At 40.2% G+C, this 24,728-nt stretch overlaps 1 protein-coding gene across 1 annotated transcript; it reads left to right on the top strand.

Moving 5' to 3' along the window:
- Positions 1-1,179: 1,179 nt before the first annotated feature.
- LOC123023562 (cytochrome c oxidase assembly factor 7) lies at positions 1,180-8,556 on the top strand. Its single transcript, XM_044430403.1, has 3 exons — positions 1,180-1,432; positions 3,028-3,168; positions 3,510-8,556. Exons 1-3 carry the CDS (start codon positions 1,327-1,329, stop codon positions 3,959-3,961), a joined length of 699 nt encoding a protein of 232 aa, XP_044286338.1. The 5' UTR covers positions 1,180-1,326; the 3' UTR covers positions 3,962-8,556.
- Positions 8,557-24,728: the final 16,172 nt, after the last annotated feature.

Genomic DNA, 24,728 nt, shown 5'->3' with positions numbered 1-24,728 from the left:
GTAGGTCATTTATCTGCATTAACTGTAGGTTATTTTGGATTTCATGTTACAGGCAAAACCAAAATCTAATTTGTGTATTGTGGAACTAGTCACATCAGAAGGAGCAGCAAGATGGACACAGTATAAAATATGCTCATATAAACTGAGCAGGAAGTCAAATTCCACCCCTCCCTGTTCCAGTTCTGTATACTGCTACTGTCACTATTGAGACACGTTCTTACAGCAAACTCCATCACCTGGGTACAACAACTGCGCTACTTATTATTTTATCATTTCAGAATAACTAGTGGTAGGTCAATGGCTCCCTCTCCAGTCACTAGCACACTCTTCTACTCTTACCTTTGCTTCACATTATTGCTTATGCTAAAATAGACGGTAGTATTAATTCTTTAAAAAGGAGGTGGGAGTCCAAAAGTCACAGTAAGGTAATATCTCTAATAGAACCAAAGAATATGCCACCACAAATGATCAGAAAGGTTCTGATCGCAATTCCCATGTCAACTAGATACTGCTGTGTACTCTCCCAAAAGAAGCTTGGTAACAAAACCAGTGTTCAACATTACAAAGTTATCTCATCTTTGCAGCTTGTAGACATTTATCCTTTAATAGAAATTATACCACTTATTTCTTCCATTTCAAATTAAAAAGATTTAGAGCCAACCATTGGGTAAGCATAACGTCTTTTCTTTCTTAACAGATTTTCTGCAGGGAAAGATGGATAAGGGTTGGGAAATCAGAGAAAGATTACAAATGAAGGACATCTACATATGGATCCCACATTGGGTAAAATTCCAAATTCGATAAGCGAGACAGAGCAATAGCACCATAAAAGCCTCGCCTGGCAGCATCCTCGCTTCTTTGTCCCTTTACCAGTTGAGAAAAACACTTGAGTGTCTGAATGGAGCTTTAAGTCCACATAGGCTTCTGACACAATACTCTTAGATACCACGCACTCGGTTGTTTTATAGCGCAATCCTATCCCTGCTTACTCAAATGCTCATTAACCAGTTTCCTGAGAAAAGACTTCTTTGCATACAAAAGTGGGATTTGTTTGGGGTCAAACAGGACTGTGCTGTCCTTCGGCACTTGTTTGCAGGACGAACACTTTAAACTATTTAGGAACGTGAACGCCCACAAAACTTTTCGCGTTGCCATTCTCTTGGAGTCCTCCGGCAGAGTACAGCGGAAATCACACATGAGGTCGTCCGTCGCTGATTCTCTTCCGGCTGCTGCAAGGGGGAAACATTTTCTCCGGACGCCCATACCTCTTAGGACGAGCTGCAAGGTTGTGATGCGCTTTCCTTTTTCCTTTCTCACTGAGGTGAAATGGCTGGGCTGATCAATTTCGAGGATGAAGAGGAGGTGAAGGAGTATTTGGAGAATTTGGGTGTAGAGTACAGCTTCCAATGCTACAAGGAGAAAGATCCTGACGGTAAGATGAGAGCCGATATACGACTAGCTATATAACATTCGATGGTTTGTGGATATATTCTCTCAACACTGGAAGCACAAGTGAATCCCCATGAAGTCTGTGATTCTATGCCTATTTACCTGGGAGTAGTCCTCACGAAACGCAGCGGGATTTAATTCTGAGAAGACATGTATAGGATTCTTCTGTTGCAAATCAGGTTGCAAATATCTGACCCAGAATTAAAGCCATAGGTCTCCATTTCTGAACAACTAGAAAACTTGTGGTAAGATTTTTATATGGACTATTTAAAAAAAACTCACTGGGAGACAGTAACAGCATTAAGAATTATTGGAGAAGAATTAAAAGTACTTTTTAGTGGGAAAATGCCCAATTTGAATTAATTTAAATGAGAATTATTACAAAGTGATTTACTGCTGGACTTTTAAGAGTTCATAAGTTAAATAAATAGAAAGGATAATTGAGCATGCTGGAAATGTGGGTTATTTCATTATATGTTATACAAGATGTTATACATAAAGGATGGCATATAAAATTTTTAAATAAATAATCTGTCAAAAGTTCAAAATGTTTTGCTACAAGAGAGATGTCACAGGGATAGCATGTCTTTTAATCCCAAAATAGTATTACTAGACCTCTTCCAATTATTAACATTTGACAAGTTGGAGAATTACTGATTAATGAGTTAGACTACAAACAGAAACAGAGTGAGTCAGAAGGGGTCTCCCGGGCCATCTAGTTTAACCTCCAGCACCAGCCGGATCCACTCACAGCATGCCCACCATGTGGACGTCCAGCCTATCCTTGAACATCTGCACCGATGGGGCCTCAACGACCTCTCGTGGAAGCCCATTCCAAACCCTCGGGGTCCTGACTGTCAGGAAGTGCTTCCTGGCATCCAAACGGAACCTTGGCTTCCTGAGCTTTGCTCTGTTGGAGTGTGTCCTGCCTTCCTCTGCAGGGGAGAACAGGTCTCTACCCATCTCCATGTGACATCCCCTCGCATACCTGTATGTCGCCAACATATCCCCTCTGAGTCTCCTCTTCTCCAGGCTGAAGAGACCCAGTTCCCTCAGTCTCGCCTCATACGGCATCCCCTGCAAACCGGCCACCAACCTTGTGGCCCTACGCTGCACTGACTCCAACCTGGCTATATCGTTTCTGTAATGAGGGACCCAAAACTGAACACCATACTCCAATTGCGGGCGTACCAGAGTCGTGTAGAGTGGTAGTAATACCTTTCTTGATGTAGAAGCCACACTTCTGGCTATGGTAAGATTTGTCAAGATGGTAGACAAAAGAATTCAAATTTATGAAAGAATGTAAATCTTTTATTAAGTATTAGAAAAATAATTATGGTGTAGAAATTGTCATTCGAGTGTGTTACTTTATAAATTATTGGTGTGATTGTTGGTAAAATCTGTTGTTTGTGCTATTTGATCTATTGGATATTTAATTTAATTATAGATGCATATTTGTAGTGTTGAGCAGGAGGTGCTTCACTGAGAAACTAATGTATCTGGATGTGTATATTGATTAATGTTATAAAAAGTTGACTGATGAGATAATTTTTTAATTGTTGCAATGTAAAATCATAGGTTGTTATCGTCTGGCTGAATACCTAGAAGCGATAAAGAAAAACTTTGAAGGTAGTGCTAAAGTACTTAAAGAGAACTGTGAAAAAAACTTGCACAATGAGAGCTGCTATAAACTTGGAGTTTACTGTGTGACTGGAAAAGGTAAGGAACAGTTTCACTTCTATTACGCAACTTATTTCTAAAAGTAAAAGACCATCCAGATAAGGTTCTGGAGGAATACATATGAATGAGTGAGAGGCCACTGTGACAGAGTAGTTAGAAGAATGAGCTGGAAGCTGCACAATCTCCAATTCACATCTCACTCAACCTATGAAGTTTCTGGATGTGTTTTGGTCTCAGCTCTTGTGTCTATAATATGGGGATACTACTGAGCTCACAGGGATGTTGTAAAGATTGTATATGTATGTGAATGTGTATGAAAAACTTGGAGCTCTTAGAAAAAACACTATCTGTGTAAATAACAAATCTGTTTCTCCTTGCAGGTGGGATTCCTCAAGATTTGAAAGCTGCCTACAACTGCTTCTCAAAGATTTGTGAGAAAGGTGGGAAGAAATCCATAGAATCTTGTCACAGTGTTGGACTGTTGGCAAATGATGGACGAGGAAATGATGATGGGAAGCCCAATGCTCAACTAGCCAGGGACTACTACAGCAAAGCTTGTGAGAGTGGTTTTGCTCCCAGCTGTTTCAACCTTAGTACAATGTATCTTCAAGGAACTCCTGGGATAGCAAAGGATATGAACCTGGCATTGAAGTATTCTCTGAAAGCATGTGATTTAGGATACACATGGGCATGTGCCAATGCTAGCCGAATGTACAAACTAGGGGATGGGGTTGAGAAGAATGACGCCAAAGCGGAAAACCTTAAGAAAAGGGCAATGGACTTATACAAGGAAGAACAGGCAGTTCCAAGCCCCTTAACATTTGGAGAGTAAGTCCAGTGAGTTTTCTCCAGAAATATACTTTGTTGGTGCAGAAATTTAATTTGCCAATCCATTATGTTGCATTTGAACAAATTGGATAGACAAACTGTTATTTTGTAACATAATAAGAAAATACCTATATTCTTAAGATGTCCCCCACTGCAAAGTGCCACTCATGTGAGTATTAGAAAAAGAAAGAAATGCTGTGCACTCCTAGGAAGTAAGTACCACTGGACATGATGGAACTTACTTCTAAGCAGGCAGATCTGTTGGACAAGTCACTAGAAACCACAACTAATTTTTTTCCTTTTCCACATCGTCACATTGCATTTCTTCCTCCTGCAAGGAAACAAAAGAAGTTTACAAGCGCTTCTAGCCATTTTTTCCTCACAATGACAACCTTGTGGGGTAGGTTAGGGTTATTTATTTGATCTTTATCCTGCCCAGTAACCAAGGCTCTCCTGGCAATTAAAAAAAGTTAAGAAACACACTAATAAAAACTAACAAAACCACAGAAATTGCAATGGAATCTTCATTGATGTATATCAGTAATACTTGATAAAATGCAATATTTGAAATGAAGTATAAAAGTTAAACTGTTAAACTGCCGGGAAAATAGAAAGGTCTTCACCTGCTGCTGAAAGAATACAAACTAGGTGCCGGATACACCTTTTTAGGAAGTTTATTATTTATGTATTTAGAAGGCTTCTATGCTGTCCCATTCACCGAAGCCTCGGGGCGACTCACAAAAATAAATAAGGACAGAATAAAACAATATGAGTCAACCTGGCCCAAAAAATAAAATAAATAAATAATATTAACACTTAAAATAGCGTTTGAATAAAAAGGTCTTCGCCTGGCACCGAAAAACAAATAACGGTGCCAGGCGGACCTCTCTGGGGAGCTCATTCCATAGATTGAGTTCATTCCGCAGCTGGGGTGCCTCAACCAAAAAGGCCATGCTCCATGTAGCTACCTGGCTCACTTGGTTTGGAAAGGACTCCAGGAAAAGGACCCCTAAAGATAACTTCAGGGTTAGACTAGGTACTTATGGGATGGGGTGTTCCTTCAGATAGCCTGGCCCTAACCTCCCCCAATAGTTTCATGTAGATGTTAAATAGCATGGGGATTAAATAGAATCCTGGGGTACCCCATGGCATAACTGCCTTGGCACAGAGCATTAATCCCCCAGCATCACCTCCTGGAATCAGCTGGTCAAGTAGAAGCAGAACCACTGCAACATGCAATGCAGTGCTTCCTACTCCTAGCCCTGCCAACATCTCTAGAAGGATACCATAATCAATGGTATCAAAAGCCACTGAGAGGTCCAGAAGAATCAGCAGAATCACACTGTCCCCATGTTTTTCCCACAAAGGTCATCCCACATCCATCCATTCCAAAACCAGGCCTGAAGCGAATCCTGAAAATCCATTTCATTCAAGAGGACCCGGAACTGTTCAGCTACTGCCTGCGCAAGCACCTGGCCCAGGAAGGAAACGTTGGCTATTTGCCTATGCTTATTAACATCTTATGGGTCCATGTCAGGCCTTTTCAGGAATGTCTTAATTACAGCCTCTTTAAGAGAGGTTGGCACCACTTCCTCTCTCATGGAACATTTACAGCCTCTTGGACCCAGGTAGAAATCCCTTTCTTAATTGCTGTCATACAAGGGCAAGGGTTGAGCGCACAGGCGGTGAGCCAGACTTGATCAGGCACCTTGTTGGAAGCCGTGACTTACCAGAGGTCACCCAGTGAGCCTAATGGATGAGTGGGGACTAAAATTGGACTTTTCCATGCCCCAGACTGCAGGGAACTGTAGTATTATACTACAGGGGCTCTCAAGTGACCAATATCAATCAGAGAGAAAGGGAAAGGCAAGTCCTCAGGCTTACAGGTTACAGACAAGGGGAAGGAAATTGGAGGGATATGGTAAAGCAGAAGAGCATAACCTCTTTGAAATGGAGGGCTTCATGAGGCCATGTCAGGCCCACATTCTTAACGCCTGCTCACAGACAAGTGTAAACATATCCCTTGAATTTATGAGTAGAGATTGCCACCTTTATTTTTTTTCAGCAGGAAGCAATGTGGTCGTCTGATGGGTTGCATGCAGCCCAGTGACTGCATTTTTGGCACCCCTACAGTAGAAGTTTGATAATGCCAGAATAATGGGGTGAGTTCTTCATACCGTAATTAGGAAGCATGTTACATGAATTTCAGTGGCATAGGTGTTGATGAAAACATGCTTTGGACCACTATGAGTTCTATGTTACGGGGACATCTTATGAATCTTGTCTACAATGAAGAAAATATGGAAAAATTGCCATTTAAAGCACTATGTACAGCTCCTTGCACTCCTTGTGTCTCTTAGATATATCTAAAAAATTAAATCCAGTTATATTGTTTGCAACTAGCATGTTGAGGACAGATTTAAATTATCTTAATAAGAGAAAATAATGCTTATAGATGTTGTGAAAAGTAGGGATCCTGTTGATCATAATTCTTTTTAAATGCAGGGCCAGTTCTTATAATACTGAGCCACACATAAACATGCAGTTCCTGATTGCCTGAATAGATAGTGATCATAAAGACAGTTACCATCATACTCTTTTTAGTAAGGGTGGCCACTTACACACTGTCAAACAAAGAGACGAGACACCATATAGTTGCATAAAATAAGCACATGCTAATTATGTATATATGCAAATTTAGAAAATACTAAAATTTAAATGGAACACAATACATCTCATAATAGCACATGACCTGTTTGCCTGTTCAATCTACTGTCCAGGTTCTAGCTGTTGATGGGCAACTTTGAGGCCCTTGTGCTCCTTTCTTACAGTCTGAGGCAAGTTAATGCTCATGTAGAAAATATGTTCACCAATTCTTAGACTAGCTATCTGGAAATGATATTGTCTGTGATATGTATTCTCAATAGATTGTTTTGGATGACATTCAGCATCACTTGTTAGCAGTTTCCCATTCAGTTCATTAAGCAGTTGTGATATAGTTTAGGGTTCCAGGCCACCAGTCAGCTATGAAACCAACTGGGTAGCTTGGGGCCAGTCAGTGCCTCTCAGCCTAACCTACCTCACAGGGCTGTTGTTGTGAGGATAAAATAGAAGGAGAACTTTATAAGCTGCCTTGGGTCCCTTGCAAGAGGAAAAATGGTGGGGTATAAATACAATCAAATAATTTTTAAAGGGAAGCTTTAATAGCTGCATCAGTGGTTCCTTGTGTAGGAAAACACTAACAGTGCAAATCTGTTTATGCCTACTAAACAATCATCCCCATTGAGTTCAATAAAGGCCTCAGTCAGTTAAAACCTTGAAATGAATATCTATGACATCCTATTCTGCAGGAATTTCATAAATGAATAGATTGTTCTACTTTTTTCAACACTAGGAGGCACTCAAGATTTAAAATCCACATTACATTCAGCACCATTCTCCTGTTTTTGTATATAGCAAGTCCTATGAAATATTAAATTTCCCTTCAGGGTGGTAATTTAATTATGATAGTAATTAGCCTGGAACCAAAGAACTTGTATTTCCCAGTTTTATTTGAGTCATATATCAAGGGTATGTATTCTGTCATAGAAGTGGAAAGTGTAAGTCCTTGACCATTTCATACTGGCTTTTTAAATTATTGTCCCCTTTATAAGTATTTGTAAAACATTTTCTATATTAAATTTATGTTATAATGTTCAATCTCATGTAATTTTAAAAACATGAATATTTTTACAACAGGTTTAGAAATAAACTTTTTATTTTTATGAAAAGGATATAAGAGTCTCTGGCTAAGCAAACATCAAAGCATGGGTGAGCAAAAGTTTTCATAATGAACAGGAGACTATCAATATAATCCTTGGGTAGCAAGGTTCATTGTAGGAATATAAATAACATTTCCTAGATAAATGCTCAGCTCTTCTGGCTTAATCTACCAAAAGTGTACTGATGTATTAGTCTTTTCAGATATTCTTTGCCTGAAGGGGGTTTAGATTTGTGGATATTTCAACTTCATTTGACTACAATTGCTTCAAGGAACAGATAATCAGGTTATAATATTACGAGGTGATAGTAAGTTTCCAAAAGATACTGCAATGTCTTACATAGTCATTAATGTAATGATTCCCAGATTTGGTGGTATGGGAATCTTCTAAGTTATTTTATCATTATTTTAGTATTAGCTGTTTAGTTTAGAACTCGACAAGTGGGCCAAACATTTCTAAATATCTCATGATAAGGACTTGGAGAACTAATATGTGAGTGCAAAGGAGACTGGAGTATATGAAAGCGTTTGCCACAGCGATATGGGAGGCTTCCATACACAAGCAGATGGGATCAGCCAAATTAAAAGAAACAGATAATTTTAATAGAATTCTAGGAGTTCTAAGATAGAACTTCATCACTTAGGCAGGCAGTTCAGGATCTCTCCCGAAAAAAAAAAAAAAAAAACTTTATACCACCTCTTGCCTAAGAAATAACCCTGTGTAACACAAAAAAAGGATTATATGTCCCAGAGGAAGATATTTTAGCTATGAGTTTTTTAAATTGTTTTGTTTTAGGGCCTTCAATGTTCACAACTGGAAAACACAATCTTTAACTGAATCTATGACTCCTTTTATGCACACAATTCTCATTCTGGTATGAGATAAACAATGAGGATTCAATGTATTGAAATTTCACACCAGTCGTAGCTTTTACACCAGTACATTATATGAACACCAGTTGTTGTTGTTCAGTTGCAAAGTCATGCCTGACTCTTCACGACAACATGCCTCCAGGTTCTTCTGTCCTCCACCATCCCTCAGAACACACCCAATCCCACACCCATCTCTCCAGTGACCCCATCCAACCAACCTCTGCCGTCCCTTTCTCCTTTTGCCTTCAGTCGTTCCCAGCGGTCTTTTCCAATGAGTCCTTCCTTCTCATTAGGTGGCCAAAGTATGTGAGCTTCAGCTTAGTACCTGTCCTTCCAAAGAGCAGTCAGGGTTGATTTCCTTTAGGATTGACTGATTCAATCTCTGATCAAACATGATCGACTGATTTGATGAACACCAGTACATCATATGAAAAACAAAATAAAAGCTGGTAGGTTGTAGCAACATGTGGCAGCAAAGATCCCTTATATCTTTGTTATACTTCTCTCTTTCACCACTCTCTAAATGGAAAAAATACATGAAACGGAATGTACTTGATGCCCTTGTAGTTGATAACTGGTGGTCAAGGGAACTAATGCTGCTTATAATAACAGCAAAGCTTTAGGTACAGGTGGGAATATTAGGATGTTTGTTTCCATCACACTCAATTTGAAATGTTGCTGGAATGTTTGGAAGGAAATGCAAATGATATGATTAGGGTATAGACCTGGTTTGCATGGAAAACCAACCCATAGTTTATTTAAGGATTGTTGCCCTACCCATGGATTTGTCTGGTATATGATTGAATAACCATGACTTGTTTTCTTACTCCTTAGATTGTTTATTTCCCTCCATCACCCATTCTCTTCCTGTATCCTAAAAGCCTTTATGGTACTACAGTACTGACAAGTAAAGAGGTCATGAAGCAAGCCCGTGAGCGATCCACAATTCTGGGTTCCTATATAACAATAACAACCCATCTTTTAAATTACCCACAGTTCACAACCTTACATCAAGCCATGGTTAATTAAACCATGATTTATCATTACATGCAAAGCATATCACACACCAGACAAAAGGAATGAGATCAAAGATAAAGGCTAAATTTAAGAATGATTAGTGCAACTTTGGTGACAGAAGTAAAAGAGATGAAAAAGAAAAGGAAGAGGTCAAGGAATTATTTGTAGTGGGAGACATAAGGAATAAGCAGAGGTATAGAAATGAGGAAAGGAACATGACTGAGTTTACCTGCAGCTTTTCCTGGTTCCTTTGTGATATGAGATTTACTGTCTGATTCTCTATTGAGAAAAATTGGGAGAAAATTTTGTATCTTCTAACAGAGAAGGAAATGGAGGGGAGTGTATGTGCGGTATGACCAAATAATACTATTCTGGTGGAAAAGAAGAGATGACTGAGACCTCATAGCAAGTCCCCAGATTTGGCCAAAGAAAGATGTTTGAATCCCTTAAGAGAAATTCCAGCAGAGCTGATTATAGTCGATAAGCAGGTTAGCGAGGGAAGGAGGAAAATTAACTAATTAAGAGATGTGAACTAATTCATTCATTCAAATAGGGATGCAGGTGGCGCAGTGGTTTAAACTGCTGTGCTGCTGTGCTGGTTGATTGAAAGGTTGCCAGTTTGAATCTGCACAATGGGGTGAGTTCGGTGGGAAGGTAACAGCGTTCCGTGCACTTGGGTGTTTAGTCATGCCGGCCACATGACCACGGAGACTGTCTGCAGACAAACGCTGGCTCCCTTGACTAAGAAATGGAGATGAGCACTGCCCCCTAGAGTCAGACATGACTGGACTTAACGTCAAGGGGAAACAGTTACCTTTACCTTATTCATTCAAAGAACCAGAAAACATGACTGGTGGCTATAGGTTAAAGGATGATTTTTAAAAGTAAGAGAGAGCTCAGCAGAAAGGCATGTTAAGATAAAGGCACTCTAATATAAAGACTGAGGATGAGGGAAAGAGGTTATGAAAGAACATTATGTTATGGTACCAGGGATAACATCAAGAGTAGGAATCTGGAGTATGGCCAGGTTAAATTCTTTACTCTATTTTCCCAGGCATTTTAATTTTTTATTTCTGTGTTAAGTCTGGTACTGTATTTTAAATCTCTTCACTGCTGCTAGGTTCTATTTAATCATTTTTATTTTATACTGCCATTTTAAATGTTTATAAAATGTATTTTATTTTTTTGTGTTTTATGACTTTAATTGCTGTTAACGACCCAGAAAGAGTTCGCTATTGGGCAGTGCAGAAACCTAATGAATAAATAAAATATAGGAGGAAGAGAAGTAGTGGTAAAAGGAGAAGCAAGATAAGTCAATTTGGATTTAGGGAGAGTATAATAAAGATACTAATAAAGGAGAAAAACTAAGGGTTGTGTTCATGAGAATAAAGACCTCATATTATTAATATCTCCTTTGCAAGCTCTCTGTTTTAACAGATAAGCAAATTACTTTTTCAAATCCAAATCTGAAAAAATCATACCATTTTAAGAACCAGATTGTATAAGTCAATGTTGTATGCAGAATGTTCATATCCTATGAAATATTCTGAGAGAAGCAAGGCAAATTAAATTATTAAATATAATCTTGAAGGCATGGTTTTTTACATTCACAGGAGCAAAGATCCTATGGTCCCTAGACACTATCTAAAAGGTCATAGTTCCAATAGTTACGATTGCCAACTCCATGGTAAGAAACTGTGCTAAGACTCCACACTGCAGCTCCAATTCCCTTCCCCCACCCCTCATGGCTGGCACAGAAAGAACGATTCTGGCTGCTCTCTGAGGTCAGGAAGGCAACCTCAAAGAGGGCAGAAAGGGGGCAGGGACAGCAGCAGACTGGAGTGGCCAGGATACATGGTATCCTGAAGCCAATCCTACCTCTCCTTGCCCTTCCCTCCTGCCAGACAGACTGAATAGTCTATCTAGTGAGGATGGGGAGAGATAGATCATGTCTGCTTTCAATGCCTACAAGCTTCCCAGTTCAGGGGCTTACAGGCATTCTGATAGGATCATGCCCCTAAAGATTATGATATATTTAATGTTTTCTCTCTTTCTGACTGCCTTTGGTTGGATGATAGACACCTTCAACATCTTAGAATCATAGATTAGTAGAGCTGGAAGGGGCCATGAAGGCCATTGGGTCCAACCCCCTCCTGTTGCAGGACACCAGTTTACACCATCCCACGTGTTATGATTGCCATACACATCTTTGACCATTTGTCATGATATGGGGCAGAATCAATACAATTAGACCTCTTAAAAGGTGTAAAAGATTATAACATCATACAAGCTGCTGAAAAGTTTGGACTGTTACATGAAGTATAGAATCACATCTTTCATCATATGGAGGAACCTACTCAGAACAATGGATTAAAAATGACCATAGCAATTCACAATTTTAATTAGATGAAATATGCTCCTCTAACAGGCACTATGACCAGTGATGTAGTGGCAAATTTAAAAGTAGGAGGGTCTCTTCATGGTAGTCAGAGCCACCATGCCCCCATCAATCCTCACACCCCAAACCAAACCTACTTTCAACGTTAAGCAACCTTTGAATATACAATAAAAATGAACTTTGTCACATTGTTTGAATTTCTGTTGAGTGATGAATGCAGAATAAGGGTATTTTTTTGAGGTGAAACAATGACAGCTTCTAGAATTTATTTCTTATTATTTATTATGAATGAATGTTTTTCATTTTATTATATTCATACCCCTCTCTCCAGCTGAGATGCTCCCAGAGTGGCTTCTGAGGAATTAATAAGACAGTTCCTGCCCCCAGGCTTATTATCTAAAAACTTGTCATACAGAGGGTGACCACAAGGGAAAGTGTCACGGAAAACACATGTGCATGCCTGGCAGGCTTCTCCATATAGGTAGTTCCCAGGAACTAATGGGAACTGTTAAAAAAAACAACCCACTGCTGTTAACCTGATAAATTCAGGAGTCCAACTGAGTGGCAGCTCCCAACCACAAACCAGCTAAATTAAGTCTCTTGAGAGGCCATGCGGAGGCACAGTGACCCTGGCTTCAGGGATCCAGCAACTTCCCTGAGGAGCCCCTCCAAAATAAGTGGGGGTGCTCTGACCCCCCCCCCCCCCGGGCCTCCTCCACTACAACCTTGATTATGACTCTAAATATGTCTGCAACAGCTTGCTTCTGGAATAACATTACTGACACCCTTTTGCCATGTTTCCTTCAAATAGTCTAGCTTTCAGTTTTGCTACTTAATTGTGATGTATGAATTCTCAACCACTCCCCCAAAAAATTAAAAATCTGGAAACTGGATAGGTTTTACTATTGCTACCACCATAAGGGAGAAATAATATCATTTTTTGGAATTTTTACAGAACAATTTCCTAAGTGCCTGGAGAACTTCACATTTATTATTGTGGTAATCCTTGCAATATGCCTGGTCTGTGAATGCTCCTATCAAAAATGCAGGGCTGAAATTCAGAGATAATGGCTTGCCTAAGGCTACCTACCACATTTGGGAGTGATATGACATCAGTAGCAGGAACTAAGGGCTCATGCACTGAACCAGTTTGCACTGGTTCTGATACTGAAGAATCATCCAATGGGAGGAAAAAGAAGGCTCACATTATATAGCATCCTGAGTTGGGGAATGAAATCTGGCGGGTGGGGCATTCAAAGCAGAAAGTGTTGCAATAAGCAAGCTTTTTTCACTGAGAGGCACATTTCCTTGTGAGTGATTTGGTGGGTAACCTGTGGAGGTCTGGACACTGGCTGAACCTAAAGTGGATGGGCCTTTCTCTTTCTACCACTTCCTTTTCTCTCTTCTCTTCCTTCCCACTCAACATGCTCCCAAGGAAGGGACAGATCACTTCTGCAGGAGATCTGAACTGAATCTAAGCGAAAGAATTCTGAAATAAGGCTAGATGCCCTTGACCAGTTGGTCACAGAACTGACTCAGTGCTATTCCTAATTTCCTAAATGCTATTCCTAATTTCAAATAGGTCACATTTCTCCAACTGGAGACAGTGAGTGCCATACTATCGAATTTAATTTCTGTGTAATCGGAAAATTGCCAAGGAAGTTCAATGCAGTACCTACTTCAGAAAGGCAACTTCTCAAAAATGATGAGACAGGTCGAAAGGAAGTTAACTCAGGAAAGTCAAATTTCTCCAGAATGCTTTGGATTGTTCAAAACTGCATTAATAGAAACTAAGGTTGAATATATACTACTGTAATATAATAAAATATATACAACAAGAGGGACTAAAGGGAACAGTGAGGAGCTGGGAGAGCAATGGGAAGGGACTAGGAAAGCTAATGGCAAGCCAGTTGTGGACTCAGGGAAGCAACTGGGGCGGGGGTTGGGGAGATAAAAGGAGGACACCAGCAGGGGCTGGGGAAGCGAGCTGGGAAAAATGCAGGACTGGGGAGAGTTGCATGCTTATATGTCTGAACAAATATTGTGGGGATGTCAGCAAATGTAAGCATGGTTGGAAATGGGCTAAGGGGCCTTTCCTTTGCAGGGACTAATGAAATTATCTCCTTAGAATTGCTTCTCTTCACCACTGAAGTTTGCTTGTTCATCAGCTTTCCTTATGGCCCAGGCAACAGTGGTGGTCCCAGTCTCTGCTGCAGCTGCCATGGCCCTGATGAGTACCACTTGGAAGCCCAGAGGGGAGAGCTAGGTAAGAGCAGGCTCTTCCCTCCAGGAGCTAGCTCAGCAATGCTAGTCTCTAGTGTGCTGTAGCCTACACCAGCTGTTTTTACTTATTGCCTTGCTCCTTGGCCTGTTTGGGATTATGATTTGGATTTGTTGTTGTGCTGGTTATTGGACTCATGTAATCTTGGTCCTTGTTGCCTGGATTTTGGTGCATTTGTCTAAGATTCTGCTGCCCATGCCCTACTAAACTGGAGTTAGAATTATGGAACTTCCAGAGAATGGGTTAGATTAGATTTGTACTAGTCATTCTGATCACAGAAAATGAGAGGAATGGGCTTTCCATTGGAGGAATGGGGTGGAGGTGTAATAGCTTGTCTCCCTCTGCATTCCCTTTGACCACCTCTCATGATGATCTTCTCCACCCACAGGCCTCCAGCACAGCTTTTCTAGACACAGGAGGCTGTGAGGGAAAGAGGAATCATGGAGCTCACTTCCTTATTCCCTTCCTCCAGAAAAAGTAGAACCTCACTAAATGTTATTCTGAATCCAACCCAATAATCGGAAAATTTGACACTTAGCAATCATTTTAATAAAGGATTTCTCTTGGTTACATGAAAAGCAATTATTTTACAATGAGCTTCAAGTAATTTCTGAGTTGCATCTCTATTAAACATTCATTTAAAAAGAAGATGTTAAATGGGTTCATGTGTTGCACTAAGTACTTGAAGCCACCATTGCTTAATGGGTCGGCTGATCCTAGTGCACCCCATTACGGGAGGTGTGGTAGGGTTTTGTGCATACTATGGACTTGTCATGCCCTCTAAACATGGACAACACAACAAGCCAGGGGAAGTCCCAAAGCTTACAGGGCTGCTTGGAAAGAGCAACAAAAGAGCTTGCCACTCTCTCCAAGTGGCTCTGATGACATTCATCCAAAGTGCCCAAGCAGCACTTTGAGCAGCTGCTGTGAGCACTGTACAGGGCTTGAGAGAGTAGCAGGCAGTGGAGACCAGCACCACTGCCAGTTGAGTGGGGGGAGGTGGTACCTAAAGTTGACTGACTTAAGTTTTCTCCTCTCCCCTGACACCTAGGAATGACAGGTGAAGCCAACTGAAGCAACCTCCTCTTCCCTGCCAGCAATTTTGTGAATGAGCTGAGTTTTCTTGGGCCTCCTTCTGAGAAGAATCTGAGGAATGTGACCCTGCACACATACTTGGTTAGTGCAGTCCATACAAGTTGAGAAGAACACTCCTCCACTGTAGGGCAATCCATTTGACATGCAGGGATCAGGAGCCATATTCTCATGGCCCTTTCTAGGAGGAGGCCCAGGAGAACACAGCTTGTCCTAGTACCACCCATTCCAGCAGAAAGGTGGTACTGAGCAGCTCCTCTCTGATGGAATCAGCAGCACGAAGCCTCTGGCAGCTGCTCCCTTGTGCTGCTGGGGCACTCCGCAGCAGTATGTTATCCTTTCTCAAGGCCCCTCAGTGTTCCTGTGGTGTCCTCTGGATGGGAGGATTAGGGAGGAAAGTGGTGCTTCAAGACCTCCATGTGCCCAACTAGGTGTTGCATACTTTTATGCCAGTGTACATGGAGTTTGCTTGGCTTTTCTGTGCATGCTGTAAGGCAGGAAGGGGCAGCCTATGGCTTTTTACCTAATTTCAAAAGCCCTCTGCAAATGAGCAGTTTAGACTTCTGGCAAGAGTGATTTGCCCTTCCCCCAGCAGTTTGGTTTGTGGGGAAGAAGCCCCCACACGGGAGAAAGAGAAAGTCCAAAGGGAAGGAGGGAAAGAAAAGGTGGTGACTGGAAAAGAAAGAGAAATGAGGGTGGATCTCTCAATCTCTGGCTTCAAGCTCCATGAACATTTTAATATTCCTTTTACTGTTTGTTTGTCAAAGTGTTGTTATTCTGCTGTTCAGCTGAAAAGACTCCCAGAATGGCTAACATATAAATAATAGAACAATAAAATTCCTGCTTGCAGGCTTACAGTCTAAAAGACAGAGAAGGAAAAAGTTGTTGGGGAGAGGAAACAGTGGGAAATTAAGTCAGGCATTAGTTCTTAAAGTTAAATAGTAGTTCTTATAATAACCAGCTGGAATGGAAATAATGGAGAGAAGGCCAGCAGAACTGATGGAATTATTTATTTAATTTGTTAAAAGCTTTTGTATGCCGTCCTATTATACAAGATCTTAGGACAGCTTACAATATTTAAAAGGACAATTAAAACAACAATTTCAATAATAAAACAGAATAAAACAATCAACCAGAGTGACTAAACTTAAAAACTATTACAGTTTAAAATACTGTTTAAATAAAAAGGTTTTGGCCTGGTGCCGAAAAGAGTATAAACTTGGCGCCAGGCTTACCTCTCTGGGGAGTACATTCCAGAGTCTGGGTGCCACAGCAGAGAAGGCCCTACTCCAAGTTGATTACCTTTTTACCTCTCTTAGAGAAGGTTCCTGTAGTAGGGCTTCTCCCATAGATCTTAAGGGGTGTGAGGGTATATAAGGAAGGAGTCTTTCCTTCAGGTACCCTGGTCCCAAGCTGTTTAGGGCTTTATAGGTCAAAACCAGCACCTTGAGTTGGGCCCGGACTTCAACTGGAAGCCAGTGGAGCTGGTAGAGGACAGAATTACCCTGTTTTCCATCACTCTCTTTCGCAGAATGGTTGGCACCAGGTGTTAAATAAGCCAGAGTGGATTGTAGAATCAATTCTAGATTCTGCTATCCATTTCAGAACTTTTAGTGGACCATAAAACCAAGGTGAGGGACATGTGGCCCTCTAGATGTTGTTGGCTACAACTTCCATCTGCTCTAGCCAGGATATTCAATACTGAGGGGTGATGGGAGATGCAATCCAGCAAATTTGGAGGGCCACATGTTCCGTATCACTGCCATAAAAAGTGCTTTCTAGAGTCTGTCACACTTTTCTGGACAATTTCCACACTTTCTCCCATGGTTTATTTGCTGCTGCTATTTATTATAAATATTATTATATGACAATCAGCAACTTCCAATAACATAAATGTTAGTTTTAAGAGACATGCAAGCTTTGTCAAGACACAAGAGTATACAGAAACATGAAGCTGTCATTTGCAAGCCAAATGCTGATCACAGATTATAACCATTCCCAAACTAGCACCTCCAGGTATGTTGAACTCCAACTTATAACCCACAGCCAGTATAGATATAATGTTCAGGTTGATGGGAGTTTTACACCATTACCTCTGGAAACCACTATGTTGAAAAAGATTAGATTATACTGTATGCAGAACTTGTTATTAAAATCTGTGCTGTTTGAGCCATGTATCTGGCTTTATTCTAACTCAAGGTCTGCTTTGATGTATTAACTATCAGAAAAGATGGAAGCAACCAATAATTTATAAACAACTTCTCTGTTAAGCTACCTTTACTTAATCCAGGAAACTTCCTTCACACATTTTGTACAGCTGTTCTTACAGCTTTACCAGTTCAAGGCTGCCATTCTTTCAATTCATATCCTTAAGAGAACGTGTGTTTGCTATGGAAAAAGGGAAAAAATACAGATCAGCCTATTTAATCCTTCCAAGACAATACTAATTTGAGCTGCATTTCCTGTCTTATGCAAGGCAGAATCAGAGCAAGTTGGAACAGAATGTAAAATGGAACGGAAAAGGATTTCATGGAATTCTCAGTGACAAATTGGTAAGAGACCTTGAAACTTCAAAAAGAAACAGTGCTTTTCATTCTTGTAATGAAAACAGTGAGGACAACAGTGCTTGGCATAAAATGAAACACTTCTGCCTTACACCAGAAAGAGATCATTAGAAAGCATTTATTGTAGGAATCGAGTGTTTGTCAACTACTCTTTCACATAGACTTACAGTTTTTGACAGCAATATTGCTAAAAAAAACCTTTTCAATCTGATTCCCATGTTTGAAGTAAATTATCATAGCTATGGTTAGCCAAAAGGGTTGTGCAAGACAGATCAGAATTGCAGGTTCTGTGGATTGTGAGCAAAGTCCTCCAAGGAATGCCTGGAAATTGTTTGATTTTTTTCTATTCCTTCTTTCCACCAAGGAATACATGCTGGCTGAGACTGATGTTCCAAAACATTTGGAGGGCACTAGGCTGATGAAATGGCTTGGGCTTGCTGAATGCTTCAAATCCTTTCATTCAGTAAGTGGACAGTACTTACAGAAGCTATACTATGCCCTGGATTCTTGCACACACATGGCCCTCTGTAAGTTTAGAATGGACTTATTTAGCCCTTTAATAAAGATTTTCAGGGTCAGGGGGCTGATGAACTGACTCACCACAAGCATTTGGCTGCTCAAGATGGTCAGGTTTCAGAGTCTGGGACTGACAATGGGTCTACTTCACAAAGGTCTAAGAGCTACTTCTACTCAAACTACTCTTCACCTTCATGTCCAGGTCACTCACTCAGGGAAAATGGCAGGCTCCAGGAGGCCAAGCCAGGCATCAAGTCTGCAGTGATGCACACCTTTCCACTCCATGTGTAGTCCTACACAACTTCTTACATTGGGCCTCCAATATTTTAATGATTCCATGGCCTTTTGACACACCCCATAACAATAGAATCATACAATCTAGCATTTTGGCAGTCTAAGTACATCAAAGCCACTTTCCACAATTTTTTCTTACTCAGCTTCACTTTCGCACAGAAATAGAACAGAAATGCAGAAATGGAACAGTTTAGCACAGATACACAGAATTAGAATTTCGTAGCACTGGAGTTAGAAAGGTGTTCAGAAGCAAGGGTCCTCCACCTCCTTTAATATTCCCAAGTGTATCTCTTTGCTAATTATTAAATTGTTGTCATAGGGTTGGCTCCAGGGTTTAGGTACTCCTTGACTAACGTGACATCAGAGGGCCACCTTAATCTGGAAGAGGTAGGGTAACTATACAAACCAAACATTCTTTCACTGCCTTAAACATTCTTTGAATGCTGACTTATATTTTATAACCTTGTTTTTCTTATTCTCTAGTTGATGTCAAGGTAGAAATAAGTTCCTTATTCACCTGTTAAGAAAAAATCATATAGCTAGCACCTGCAGTGATATGATTTGCCTAGCTGCCCTTGTCCAGTCTTTTATAACGATCACTGTCAGAAGCTTTAAGTTCTGAATGGTGTCCTATATCCATGAGTTATTCCTGGATCTCAACTTTGTAAAAGTTTAAAGGTGATTTACAGATGAACCTGCCTGCTTTTGTACACTACTTGATGTACAGTCACAACCATAAATTCTGTGATGCAAAGGGTGATTTGGAACTCAAGGCTCCATGTAGGGGGTCCCATGTAGGTTATTACACTTGTCAACAAATGAATTTATCAGAAATTCATCTGTGAATGCATCTGTGAAATTCAGTTCTTTCCATTCTTTGTGGACATTTTTCTGCCCAGTAAAGCCTCCCCACCAACCAGTACCAAATGTTGGTCATTTGCTGTGCTTGCTAGGACTGATGGGAGTTTGAGTCCATATCACCAATTGAGGAAGGTTAGCCTAATTCATCATGTTTTTCAATTTTTTATTTGTTGAATAGATGCTACCATTCTTCCTCTCTATTCTTTTATTTTACTAAGGTGTGCTGTACAAAAAGGCTACCTAGACTTGAGAGCTAGGATAACACATTTTTAAAAAGAAATAATAAAAAGAAAGGAATATTTACTATATCTCTGTTTTATGATGCAATGAAAGATACTTGTGGCACATACTGCTTTTATTCATTTTCTCTAGTGATGGGTAGTAAACATGTATTTTGAACTGCATTGTGTTGAGTTAGAAAAATTACTAATATTACACTTATATAGACAATAGCTGTCATTTTCAAAATGATTACATTAATAACCATACTGAAATGAAAAACTGCAGAGCAGCCCTGCTTTGTCTGCATTAGAAATTGTGGCTAGATTGAACTAAGGAAAGGCATCATTCAGTGGAGAGTCATTGGGATTTTTTTACTTTAGGAAAGCACATAATCCTTCATTTTTGAACTTACATGAAGACTTAATATTAACCTTTTAACCATTCTGAATAGAGCACTTTAGAACTTTTCTGCCTCAACATGGAGCAGCTGTTAATGCATTCTGAGAAAACTTCATACAAATCTTTAAACACAATTATAGAATTATAGGATAAGGACCTTTCCACTATGAATAGTAGATGTCCAATGTGGATTTTAGCTGGGATTGTAGTACCAGTAGATAAAACTGGAGATCTTTTTACTTGAATTTAGTCTAATAATTACATAGTAATAATTAAAATGAATTAATTTTCTGAGGCTAGATCCAGGAATTCTATACACTTGTCTTCTATAAGTGGGACTCTCCACAAGAAGGGTTCTACTCATTTAAGCTCCCTCTACCTGATTTTTAGGATGACTGCCCCCCCCACCCCACAAACACACACCACTCCTCTCCCTATTCAGCAGGGTCACCTCATTCTCTGTGTCACACTTTGAGGGGCTGGGAAAGGTGGAGTGCGAAAGTCCATTTCTGTCCTCACAGTTGATCAAGCAAAAAACTCATCCAGCCCCACATCTCCATTAACAGATAAAAATGTATTCTTTCCTGCACTATTACCCACCTATTTATCCCTTCTACTTATTTTTACTAGGGCATATTATCAGGTGATGTCTTAATTTTTCCTGTAGAACAATCTACATTTATTCATGTACAAAAATCTACTTTTATTCAAATACAGTCATATCATCTCCTGGAACATCGTCATAACTCTCCAAACCCCAAATTGCATTGCAACGGACATACTAAATGCATCCATCTGGCTGATGATCTTAACTGGGGCTTATTTTTGGGATAGCGCTTATATTACGAGCATCCTGAAAAATCATGCTAGGGCTTATTTTCCAGTTGGGTCTTATTTTCAGGGAAACAGGGTATGTACAAAGTTGTACTAAGCCAACAACATGGACAATTCAGTCAAATCTTTACAGCTTTCTAGAAGTAATGGGGACTGAATGTCGTCCAGGTCTGACTTAAGTCTGACTCAAATTAGTGACTTGTCTTGAACTCAACTTGTGAGTAATGAGTTACCTAACTTGAGATTTCTATTGTTCTTATTTCCAAGTTGCTCTTTGGCACAAAGGAGGCAGTTGGAAGGAGGGACAAGGGAGCAACAGTGAGGGGCACAGGGTTCCGATAGAGGTAGTCCCCAGGTTATGTACTTAGAAATGCACAGACTGCCACAAACCCTATATGAATATCTCTAATGAAAAGCTCTGAATATCTCTAGGGAACTTTGCAAAGTGTTTGGTGACGCATCATCAGTGGGTGTATAGTTCCCTAGAGATATTAATAGCTTTTGTAGAGACAGAGATTCTCCAGAGATAGTAATAGCTTTTTGTTGCACAGCATTGGCTTGAACGTACCCAAGCCAATGTGTTTGGGGCATGTGTAGGACCTCAGAGATGAAACAGAACCACAGCAAAATAGTTTCTGGGAAGGGCAGAAGCAGAAGTGCTCAGATGACTTCTCCCAACTCCTCTGTTGCTGTTCATGTAAAGCTTGAAATCCTATTTTTATTCATAATTTCCTAGTCCACGAGGTAACATTAAGCCTAACATTAACAAATGAGGATGGAAATGAACCTGGTTCTGGAGAGTCAGGGTTTGATTGTGCTGGTAGACGGGGTAACAAGAGCAGAGGCTAAAGGGAAACTAGATCAGTATTAGCATGCCCATAATACAGATGGGGAAATGATGCTGAATTGACAGCAGAGACTGAGAGAAAACCATGGCATGTGAGTAGAATTTGGCAGACTCAATCCCCTCCAAAGTGGTCAATGGGCCTGCAAACATTACCCAATTCTATAAAAAGAAAGAAAGAAAATTAGTTCTGATTATTTTCTCTGTTTTGTTTTAGGTTTGGTTTTGTTTGGAACTGTGGTATTTTATTATTCTTATGGTTTATTGTAAATTAGCAGAGCAACTCAGAAATATATTCAGAAAATGAACACCAGCAAAAAGAACAAATAACATACAGTATTTTACACTGCTCAAAATGCTTCATATTCATGATCTTGTTGTAATCTACACAAGAATGCTAGTGACCTAGCTTAACTCTATAAGACAGTGCTTTGAAAGAAAGTTCTGAACTGTTTTAAGAACTATTTCTTTTATTTGTTTTTTACAATACTGTATACCTGCATGCGTATATACAGATTCTCTCTCCTTCTCCCCAGGAAAACTAAGCTTTCCCCTCAGTTCAAGTGAGCAGCCCTTTCTTGGCTCATATGCTCAGAATGTGGCTTTAGGGTATGGGGAGCATAGGTCTGATGACTGGTAAACCCAGTTGCTTCCAGGCTCTTTTGATAAGGAGGATGTTGACGGATTGTGTTCTGTGCCAAGTGCAGCGTTGAACTGGCAGGCAAGAGTAAAAGGAATGAAAGCCAAATCAAACATACTTAAAAGAGAAGTGTTTTCGTCTGCATTAAGATAAGCGCCCTGAACTGAGGGAGCTGCAAAGGTTTTATGTGGAGGAGACCCATGAAAAACGTGTTTGAATGGAAGCGTCTGTTTTTCCCATCATTTCAAGCAAACTCCCTGACATGCCAGGAAGGAACACAATAGAAAAGCATTCTCTTTTCTACCTCCTTGACGTGAGCACTATTAATCATGGATGGTGTAAGGCACTTGTCCGAGCAGTGTGGCTAACACTGATGTTAAATGGAAAACACAAGCTTTCCCCTCAGTTCAAGTGAGCAGCCATATGTTGTCTCCGCTCAGACTGGGGCTTTAGGATACTGGGCACAGGTGTGATGACTGGTAAACTCAGTTGCTTCCAGGCTCTTTCAGAAAGGAGGATGTCAACAGATTGTATTCTGTGTCAAGTGAACTGGCAGGCCCCACTAACAGGAATGAAAGCCAAATCAAATGCACTAAAAGAGTTGGCTTTTAGTGCATTTCATTTGGCATATAAAAAAGAGAAGTGTTTTTGTCCACATAAAGATGAGCACCCTGAACTGAGGGAGTTAAAAGGTCTTACGTGGAGTAGACTCATGAAAAACATGTTTGAATGGACGTGTCTGTTTTCCCCATCAGTTCACATGAAATCCCTGAAATGTCAGCAAGGAAGACAACAGCCAAAGCATTCTTTTTTCTACCACGTTAATCATGGATGGTATACAGCACTTGTCAGAGCGGTGCAGCTAACACTGACGTTACTTGTAGTTATTTTATTATTACTGTATTATTGCAATGCTGTGTTGTGTTTAAGGGGCTTTAGTGAATATGGAAGTGTTTCCTAAGGGTTTTTATGTATAGAAAGGTAAAATATATACATATATGAAGAAAAATATTTGGCTTACTTTTGTAATCCAGCTTACATACAAATTTTACTTAAGGATGTTCTCAGGAACAAAATTTGTCCTTAACCCAGGGACTACTTGTATAGGGGGAAAGCTTCAGTGCAATTGCTGTCCTTGGCAGGAAACGCAACACTCTGTTCCCACATGTTTCTAGGGAAAATAATGACACTGGGCGGGGGGTCAAGCGTGCCAAGAAAATAGTTTTTTAGAAATTGCAATCTTGATAAATGTAAAACATGGCACAGCTTTATTTAAATGAATCATGGTCGAAGTAAAGGACTTCAGTACATCCCTGAGAAACTGCAGATAGGAACACTGGGAAGGTTACAACTCTCCTACCCCCCCACCCCCGCACGCACACACCTCCCTTTTTTCTGTTCAAGTTAGTACTCAAAACCTGAGAAAAGACTTGAGACTTGGAGTAAAGGACTTGAACACATCACTGCTCTCTAGTTATTTTTCATGAAATAAAAATTCTTTTTGCATTAAATATAGCCTGGTAAAGTAATTTCAGCAAGCAGGCAGGGGATGTCATCTCCTTGATGGTGGCAGTGACTACTGAACAAGGCAGACAAATCGCTTGTGGGTAGAAAATTGCTTTCCCGCTGCACAGAGCAGCCAATGAGCCCATTTGTGATCTGCCTCTTAGATGTAATGTCTCTGATTCCCTTCTGAACAGTGCATGCTTCATGTGTTCTGTATGCCCCTTGAGGGATGTTTTGAAATTATTCTAATTTTTCAAAAGAGTTTATTTTGATAGAAATGGCACTCATCATCTGTCAGGCAAGTTTTAAAACAGTTTGGTGAAAGGAGGAGGAAAAAGATTCATAATCAGTAGTTCTTTCGTTGCTTTGTTTGCTTGCTTGAAATTGGTGGGGAAGGGGGCAAACACAGCTTATGGCCCTTCATATGTTTTTGTGCTGCATCTCCTAGTATATCCCTGTATCACAGCCAGCAGTAAGGAATGATAGGAACTGCAGTTCGACAACATCTGGAGGGCCACAGATCACCCACACATTGAATTTAAATACATGTAGACACATTCCTAAAATAGATCAAGCTATTTGACTATTTGTTTTTCGCCTTTTATAAAACAACTCTTAAGAGACCAACCCCTTCCCTACTTAGCCGGAACATTTCCTTGTGTGAGTTTTG

Source organism: Varanus komodoensis, unplaced genomic scaffold, assembly GCF_004798865.1.
Source record: "Varanus komodoensis strain SLA01 unplaced genomic scaffold, ASM479886v1 scaffold20_1, whole genome shotgun sequence".
Lineage (NCBI taxonomy): Eukaryota > Metazoa > Chordata > Lepidosauria > Squamata > Varanidae > Varanus > Varanus komodoensis.
This window is presented reverse-complemented; position numbering and strand designations above follow the sequence as displayed.